The sequence below is a fragment of the Mobula hypostoma genome, chromosome 10 (assembly GCF_963921235.1).
Source record: "Mobula hypostoma chromosome 10, sMobHyp1.1, whole genome shotgun sequence".
NCBI lineage: Eukaryota > Metazoa > Chordata > Chondrichthyes > Myliobatiformes > Myliobatidae > Mobula > Mobula hypostoma.
The window spans coordinates 57,940,297-57,949,982 of NC_086106.1; the positions used below are offsets into that span (position 1 = coordinate 57,940,297).

The following is a 9,686-nucleotide window of genomic DNA, read 5'->3' on the forward strand; positions in this document are numbered from 1 at the left end:
ATTATGTGCCAGATAACACCAACTTTATTTAGAATTAAATGATGGGGCTCTGTATACGTTTTATGTGGACTCCAGCACACGTGGGAATGTGTAAATGGATAAATTAGTAAAGGAGTCAACTAGACCGGCAGGAGTGGACAATCAAATAAATTACAGTAAAAGAGAAATGAAAAACATTTTAAAAGCGAAATAATATAATAATAATAATAATAATAATGTGGCGAAAATAACAGAAAACTGGAAGATATCTTTATAATATCCAGAACGAAGTGAGAACGCAGGAAAGAACAGGAGGGAGAAGGTGATCATATCGAGATTGAGGTTTGGCACACAGGGTTAAATGGTACATTTTTAATGAAGAAACACGATAATGGGAGGTGTAAATATTATAATTAGCAAGAAATTGTTGAGTATGTACTGCTGCGGTCTCCGAGATAAAATCAAGAGAGATATTTTATCAGAACCTGATGAAGAGTCTCGGTCCGAAATCGACTGTTTATCCGCTTCTGCAGTTGCTACCGGACACGGAAAGTTCCTCCAGCAGTAATCTGTGAGCGTCCAGTATCTTGTGCCCACGCATTGGGGTCAGCGTGCGAACTGGGGGCTGCCATGTTGAGGTCAGCGGGCTGTTTCCGGTTCCGGGTGGCGGGCGGCTGAAGGTCGGCTCACCGGCGTGGTGGAAACTCGGCCTCGGAGCTGGTGGTCGGAGGGCGGATCTGCGTAATGGAAGCCACGGGTCTGTCGGCAGACCCGCACCTGCAGCAGTTCATCGAGGTGGAGAGTCAGAAGCAGAAGTTCCAGCAGCTGGTGCACGGGCTGACTGAGCTGTGCTGGGTAACTAGTGTTAAATCATCGGAATTCGCACCTCACTAGTGGTGATCGGGGCTGGATACGAGTGCCCTACTTACTAAACCAGCGCCTAACTAGTAATAGCAGGGGCTGCGTAATTAATACTAACACCAGCACGAGTTCCTAACTCGTGGTGTCTGGGGCTGGGTTACTGAGGCTCCTCTTTCTGGAGCTGGAGTCTACCTGAAGGTGACCAGGTTTGAGAGACTGGACGCAAACTGCGAGTGATGCTAGTCCCTCTGCCTCGTCACAGCTTCGGAGACCGGGGTTCCGTCCTGGCAGCTTCAGTTTCCACTCACATTTCAATGATGTGAAGGTTGGTAGTTTAATTGTCCCTATTGTGAGTGAGTAGGAGATGGTAGTGGGGGGGAGGGGTAGATTAATGTGGGGAGTGAAAACAGGAGCAGTAGGGTCAAATCAAGTTTCTCCATGATGCAGCATAGGCAATGGGCTAAATGGCCTTGCGTGTTACATAGGTGTGAAGAAGAGCCCCACCTCAGTACCACCCATACTGTCAGCAAATCCTAGTCCTGTGGTCATTGGCCTAGGTGTCACAATATTGGGTTGGAGACCACCAACATTAGAGCAGAATTAGGCTATTTGGCCCATCGAGTCTGCCTGCCCTTTTATCATGCCTGATCCTTTCCCCTCTCAACCACATTCTGCTCCCTTCTTCCCGTAACCTTTCATGCCCTGACTAATAACGAACTTAACAACCTCCACTTCAAACGAACCCAATGACTTGGCCTTCTCAGCTACTTGTGGCAACAAATTCCACAGATTCACCAGTCTCGTGCTCAAGAAATTCCTCATCTCCATTCTAAATGGCCGTCCCTCTATTCTGAAGAAGTTTCCTGTGGTCTCCCCCCACCACAGGAAACGTCATCTCCAATCCTAGTCTTATCAAGGCCTTTCAACATTTGATAGGTTCCAATGAGATTCCCTCTCTTCTCCCCCCCCCCGCCCATTCTTCTAAATTCCAGCAAGTAAAGGCCCAGATTCATCAATTGTTTCTTATATGATAAGCCCTTAATTTCTGGAATCATTCTCGCTAACTTCCTCTGAACCCTTCTCCAATGTCAACACATCCTTTCTTAGATAAGGAGCCCAAAACTACTCACAATATTCCAAACAACAGGAATTCTGCAGATGCTGGAAATTCAAGCAACATACATCAAAGTTGCTGGTGAACGCAGCAGGCCAAGCAGCATCTATAGGAAGAGGTGCAGTCGACGTTTCAGGCCGAGACCCTTCGTCAGGACTAACTGAAGGAAGAGTGAGTAAGGGATTTGAAAGCTGGAGGGGGAGGGGGAGATGCAAAATGATAGGAGAAGACAGGAGGGGGAAGGATAGAGCCGAGAGCTGGACAGGTGATAGGCAAAAGGGGATACGAGAGGATCATGGGACAGGAGGTCCGGGAAGAAAAACAAGGGGGGGGGTGACCCAGAGGATGGGCAAGAGGTATATTCAGAGGGACAGAGGGAGAAAAAGGAGAGTGAGAGAAAGAATGTGTGGATAAAAATGAGTAACAGATGGGGTACAAGGGGGAGGTGGGGCCTTAGCGGAAGTTAGAGATGTCAATGTTCATGCCATCAGGTTGGAGGCTACCCAGACGGAATATAAGGTGTTGTTCCTCCAACCTGAGTGTGGCTTCATCTTTACAGTAGAGGAGGCTGTGGATAGACATGTCAGAATGGGAATGGGGCCGTGGATAGATATGTCAGAATGGGAATGGGACTCACAATATTCCAAGTGAGGCCTCACTAGTGCCTTACAAACCCTCAACATTACATCCTTGCTTTAATATTCTAGCCCTCTTGAAATAAATGCCAACATTGCATTTGCCTTCCTCACCACTGACTCAACCTGCAAATTAACCTTAAGGAAATCCTGCACAAGGACTCCCAAGCTCCCTTGCACCTCTGTTTTTTGAACTTACTCCCCATTTAGAAAGTAATCTAGCCTTTTATTTCTTCTACCAAAATGCACGACCATACACTTCCTGACACTATTCCATCTTCCACTTCTTTGTCCATTCTCTGAATCTGTCCTTCTGCAGCCTCTCTGCTTCATCAACACTACCTGCCCCTCCACTTACCTTTGTAATGTCTGCAAACTTGGCCACAGAGCCTTCAATTGTCATCCAAATCATTGATATACAACGTAAAAATCAGCAGTCCCAACATTGAGCCCTGCGGTTCACCATTAGTCTCCGGCAGCCAATTGGAAAAGGCTCCCTTCATTCCCACTCTTTGCCTCCTGTTAATCAGCCAATGCTCTAAACATGCCAGTATCTTTCTTGTATTACCATGGCCTCTTAAGAGTCTCGTATAGCACCTGAAAATCCAAGTACAAAACTTCTACTAATTCTCCTTTGTCTATCTGCTTGTTATTTCCTTGAAGAATTCCAACAAATTTGGGATTCCAACAGATTTCCCATGAAACCGTGCTGATCTTGGCCTATTTTTATCATGTGCCTCCAAGTATCCCAAAACCACATCCTTAACAGTGGACTCCAACATCTTCCCAACCACTGAGGTCAGACTAACTGACCTATAATTTTCTTTTTTCTGCCTCTCTCCATACTTGAAGAGTGGAGTGACTTTTGCAATTTTCGAGTCCTCCTGAACCATGGCAGAATCTGTTGATACTTGAAAGATCATTAGTTATGCCTCCACAATCTGTTCAGGTACCTCTTTCAGACCCTGGCATGTAGACAATCTGGTCCAGGTGACTTATCTACCCTTGGATCTTTTAGTTGCCAAGCGCCTCCCTAGTATTAGCAACTGCATTCATTTCTGCCCCCGACGCTCTTGAACATCTGGCATACTGTCGGTATCTTCCACCGTGAAGACTAATGCAAAATACTTATTCAGTTAATCTGCCATTTCCTCATCCTCCATTACTGCCTCTCCAGCACATTTTCCAGTGGACCAATATATAATTTCGCTTCTCTTTTACTCTTTATATATCTGAAAAAACATTTGGTATCCTCTGATATTATTGGCTAGCTTACCTTAATATCTCATCTTCCTCCCCCCCCACCATGGTTTTTTTTCAGTTGTCTACTGTTGGTTTTTAAAAGTTTCCCAATTCTCTAACTTCCCACTCATTTTTGCTCTATTATATACCCTCTCTTTTGCTTTTATGTTGGCTTTGACTTCTCTTGTCAACCACAGTTGCGTCATCTTGCCTTTAGAATACTACTTAGGGATGTATCTATCTTGCGTCTTCCGAATTGCTCCCAGAAACTTCAGATATTGCTGCTCTGCCATCATCCATGCTAGTGTTCCTTTCCAATCAACTTTGGCCAGCTCCTCTTTCATGCCAATGTAATACTCCTACATCTGACTTTAGCTTCTCCCTCTTCAATTACAGGGTGAAGCTCCCTAATCAAATCTGGTTCATTACACAACACCCAATCCAGAATAGCTGATCCCCCAATTGCCTCAACCACGAGCTGCTCTAAAAAGCTCTCTTGGGATCCACCACTAACTTGATTGTCCCAATATACCTGCATATTGATATCCCCTAAGACTATTATAACATTTCCCTTTTGACATGCTTTTTCTATCTCCTGTTGTAACGTGTAGCCCATATTTTGGCTAGTGTTAAGAGGCCTGTATATAACTCTCAACAGGGTCTTTTAAACCTTGGCAGTTTCTTAAATCTGTCTACAAGGATTCTACACCTTCTGAACCTTTGTCTCCTCATTTTAAGAATTTGATTTCATTTTTTTAACCAACAGAGCCATCCCAACCCCTCTGTCTACCAATCTGTCCTTTCGATACAATGTGTATCCTTGGACGTTAAGCTCCCAACTATAATCTTCTTTCAGCCACGACTCAGTGTTTCCCACAACATCATACCTGCCAGTCTCTTAACTATGCTACAAGATCATCTACCTTATTCCGCATACTGCGCGCATCCAAATATAGCACCTTCAGACCTGTGTCCATCACCTTTTATGATTTTGTCTCTTTTTTTACACTGCAACTCACCCACTGACTTCAATTTTGCCCTATCATCTGCCGTCTTACTGCCTCTGCCTGTAACCAACAGCTGTATCCTCAGTCCTATCACTCCAGCTCCCATCATCCTGCTAAATTAGTTTAAACCTTCCCCAACAGCTCTGGCAAATCTGCCTGCAAGGATATTGGTCCCCCTCGGGTTCAGGTATTTAATGCCAGTGTGCCTTCTCCTCTTCACCTGCCTAACCCCAGGTAGCTTCCTGTGACACAGCATGTCGTCATCAACCCATGGTATCCTCTACAATTAGAGCATTTGCTTGTCTGGGCCCAGGACTGAGTGAGCCAATGAGAACGTCCTCCTCTGTGCAACTGGATGTTGGACTTTCCGACGACAGACCTCAGATGATTAGGATGCACAACTGCCCCTCTCACCCCACCATCCTTAACATGGGTGCCCCCAGGGGCTGGCTGCTGAGCCCATTGCTGTACACTCTGCTCACGCATGACTGCATGGCCAACCACCCGAGTAATCACACTGTCAAGTTCGCCGATGGTACAACAGTCTCATCACCAACAATGGAGGCGTAATACCAGTCCTCTCCCTCATTGTCAGTTAGACAAAGGAGATGGTTATCTACTTCAGGAGAAGCCACACCACTCACACCTGTTTCTGCTTTGGTGGCATAGCAGAGTAAACTGCAAACGGTTTCGAACTCGGGCGTGCACATCTCACACAACCTCTCATTGTCCCAGAACGCATCCTACACAGTCAGGAACGCTCACCAACTCCTCTACTTTCTGAGGAGGCTGATGAGAGTTGAACTGTGCACATCTATACTCCTGACCTTTTACAGATGCGCAGTAAAGAGCACCCTAACAAGCTGCATCACTGCGGCAGACAGTAAGACAACGGGTAGTCAAAACTGCCCAATGCGTCACTAGCACCAGCCTACCCTCCGTCAAGGTTATATATACAGAAAGCTGCCAGAAAGAGCCCGATGAAATCATAAATGATCTCACCCACCCTGTTCAAGGACCTTTTCTCCCACTCCCATCAGAGAGGAGGCTTTGTAGCACCCATGTCAGGACCACCAGAATCAAAATCAGTTACTTTCCTCAAGCAGTGTCTGATCAACACCTCCACCGACTAACCCACCCTCCACATCAGTTCCCCCCGCCCCCCACCTCCACTTTGTCATTTCCTGTTGGTTACCTTATGTACAGACACTCCTGTGTCTAGTGACACTTCACAGACATACAGTCAATTACATACTGTATAATAAGCTATCGTTTGAATTTATATTTATTGTTCTTTATCATTGTGTTCTTTACTTTGTGTTTTTTATGCTGTATTGGATCCAGAGTAAGAATTATTTTGTTCTCCTGTACACTTGTGTACTGGAAGTGACATTAACCGATCTTCAATCTGCACACAGGAGAGCGGGCTGCAGACAACTGTGACGGATCTGGGACTGAGCAGGGTGTAGAGAGCATTGGGAATGGATTCCAGTGGAGGCTGGGAGTGTTAACAGTGAAAGGTGCCAGAGTTTGCAGGACACTTGGTGCGGATTCAATGTCTGGGGACACAGAAGGGTGCCTTGTGCTGTTCTGTTTGGTGAGGTTTATGAGTGTGTGTTGGGGACTGTGGTTCTCTGTCTTGGTGATCGCAGGAGTGGAACTGTGTCCTTTGCATAGGGTGATCCTAATTTTACTTCATGTCAAACAAGGTGTTTGCGAGCAGCATCTTTGGGGCTTTTACCTGTGGCTCAGTTTGAATTACGGAATTGTTTCGGCAAAGGAGACCTGCTTTATGTGAGAGTACTCCCAATCCCGCTGCACTGCCTTTTCCTAATTGCCCTCCCAAGTTCTTTTCTTTCAGGCACCAATGTACTTCTTTGTTCCTAGTATTCAGCAAAATCAGGTACTTTGGCTACTTTACACAGAAAGTTGATATGCAGCAACTTCTGCTTTCTGTAAAATCACAATGAGTAACCATAACAACCGTGGACTAGTTCAACTTTTACCTGCTTCACTTCTTTGAAAGTCTCTTCCCTTCTTGCATATTCATAGACACTTTCTGTCCTTCTGCCACCCTCAATGTGTTTTTTTCCACCACTGGGCGGTGCCTCCCACAAACAAATTGTTTTGGTTAGTAACAAACAAGATGCTGGAGGTGGGCACACAGCCAATGAGGGAAATGGATATCTGTCATTTTGGGTTGAGATTGTTCACCAGTCCAGATGAAGGATCTCAACCCAAAATGTCAATTGTCCATTTCCCCTCTTTAGATGCTGCCTGACTTGCTGAGTCATATTTTTATATTTTTATGTTGCTCTTAAATTCCATCACTCTGCAATCTTGTGTGTGGTATTAGTTACTGCTGTGAGCACTTTGAAAGCCACATGCAACATTCCAGTTCTACAGCTGACTGATACCCTAGAAGCTTGTGCCTGTGAGTCTCTTTGGCTAGACCCAGAATTTCTGCAAACCTCTCAGTTGCTTATCTTTCTCTCCCTGGTAGGACAAGTGTATGGATAAACCAGGCCCACGGCTTGATAGCAGAACAGAAACCTGCTTGGTTAACTGCGTGGAACGTTTCATTGACACCAGCCAGTTCATCCTCAATCGACTAGAACAGACACAGAAAAGCAAAATGTCTTCCGAGAGCTTGAGTGACTAATTGGATGGTCAAGTGGGAGAGTTGATACCACAGATCGCCACACTATATGGGACAGGCACCAGTGCTCTCCGATGGTGGTGAGAAGGCACTGGAGCAACTCCACTGGGCTTGGTAACCCAGAGCTGCTCTTAAATGGATCTTATATAATGGTAATGTGTCTCTGAGACAGAGTCTAAATAATATCCTGAAATAAAGCATGGTGGAATTTTTTTACAATAAATTGTGCATAATCATAGCAATGACATAATGTTTCAGGAGTTGTTTCAAAATTATTCATGTTGAGAGCAAATAAAGAAAGTAATTTTTATCTTTGAAGAGAGTTGACTGAGATCCTTGGGAGGTGACTGATATTGGCAGGAATGGCATTTCCTGGCCTCCTTATTATCTTTGTGAAGTCAGTGGTGGTACGCTGCTTTCTGGTGAAGCTACTATTATGGCGCAGTTGAATAGCGGATTCTGGGATTTAGAGCCAGCAATCCAATTTCCAAGTGCTGTTTAACTTGGAATAGGATCTGTAGTTGTGTTCCCGTGTTTTTACAGCCATCTGCCTTGGCAGTTGAGTGCTCAGGTTTGGGCAATGCTGTCGCGTCGACTAGATGAGTGACTGTAGTATGTCTTGTAGATAGTGCAGTGGTGAAGGATGGTAAATGAGCTACTTTATCCTGGTATTATCGAAGGTCTCGCCCTGAAACATTGACTGCCCTCTTCCCTCCACAAATGCTACCTGAACTACTGTGCTCCTGCAGCATTTTGTGGGTTGATCCAGGAGAGGTCACGGGTTGAACAGGAGATTGATGAAGTTGATGTGATGACTTAGTTTCAGTGACCAGGGGTTGGAGGAAGGTAGATGGGTTGGCTGCTGAGAGACTGGTTTTGATCCAGGAGAGGTCACGGGTTGGACAGGTGATTGCTGAGTAGAAGTGATGACTTGGTTTCAGTGACCAGGGGTTAGAGGAAGGTGGGTGGGTTGGCTGCTGAGAGACTGGTTTTGATCCAGGAGAGGTCACGGGTTGGACAGGTGATTGCTGAGTTGAAGGGATGACTTGGTTTCAGTGACCAGGGGTTAGAGGAAGGTGGGTGGGTTGGCTACTGAGGGGCTGATGTTTCCTGGGCGATGTCAAGTTTCAGTGTAGTTGGCTGCATGTTACTTTCAAGTTGCATATGTTACATCACTTTTGTGCTTGGTGGACAATGGAATATCATTGGGATGTTGAGATTCTTGCAGTGGAATAACCAATCTGTTTAATAGTTTCAGCTTGCAGCCATCAGTAAACGTAAAGTGAATAAGTGAGCTCAGAGAAATTTGCTTACTGTTGAAGTTCATGGGATTTGAAGTTGGCCTGCATCCTAAAGTTCCCAAGGTGGTGACTGTGGAAATGACAGATACATTGGTTGTCTTCCAAAATTAGTTTCAAGAATTTCTATCAATTAGAAAGAACCTAGATGTAGTGCTGTTATTTCGCAAAGAAGCAAGAAGAAATGGAAACATGAGAAAACGCTGGTACCCTTGTGTCTCACCCTATCTTATCAAATAGGGTGACTATTGTTACTTCCAGTCTGTGTGAACCATTCTTGATTCTTTGAAATTTGAGATGGCAATCAATGCATTATTAGTGAAGTGTTAGGAGTTTAAACTGGTGAGGCAGCAAGCGAGACCCAGATGACTGTGCAGCAGGTGAGGAGACTCACTCCAGTGGACAGAGCAGACAGGGAAGAGGGGAAGCACAAGAGGGCTGGTGGCTTAACCGTATTTACCTTAATGCAAAGAGCCCCATGGATCAGCACAAGGGGTGGTATTATTGTTGTGACCATGGAAATGTGGTTTTGGGAATAGCAGGACTGGAAGCTGAATGATCTGATGTATAGAAGTTACAGGTGCAAAAGGGGAGGAGTTGTACTGCTGATCAGCAAGAGTACTACAGTGAGGATATCCTGGAGAGAGTGGCCAGTGAACTTAGATGTGTACAACTTCAGAATGAGACAGAGGCTGTCACTTTGGGGTTTACTATAGGCTTCCCAGTAGTCAGTCGGAATAGGAACAGAAGGCCATAAAGGCAGTAAAGCTGTACTAGTAAAGGAAACAACAGGAACTCTGCAGATGCTGGAAATTCAAGCAACATACATCAAAGTTGCTGGTGAACGCAGCAGGCCAAGCAGCATCTATAGGAAGAGGCGCAGTCGACGTT

The 9,686-nt window shown here is 45.3% G+C and overlaps 1 protein-coding gene across 5 annotated transcripts; it reads left to right on the forward strand.

Moving 5' to 3' along the window:
• timm8a (translocase of inner mitochondrial membrane 8 homolog A (yeast)) lies at positions 1-9,686 on the forward strand. 5 transcript variants are annotated; one of them, XM_063060563.1, is made up of 3 exons: positions 1-834; positions 1,948-2,125; positions 6,257-7,332. In XM_063060563.1, the coding sequence occupies exons 1-2, from the start codon at positions 724-726 to the stop codon at positions 2,116-2,118; spliced, it is 282 nt and encodes a 93-aa protein (XP_062916633.1). In that variant the 5' UTR covers positions 1-723; the 3' UTR covers positions 2,119-2,125; positions 6,257-7,332. The 5 variants fall into 5 exon arrangements, with proteins under 5 accessions (XP_062916633.1, XP_062916631.1, XP_062916632.1 ...); XM_063060561.1 differs by having other exon boundaries at positions 1,988-2,125; XM_063060562.1 differs by lacking the exon at positions 6,257-7,332 and adding an exon at positions 7,342-7,439 and having other exon boundaries at positions 3-834.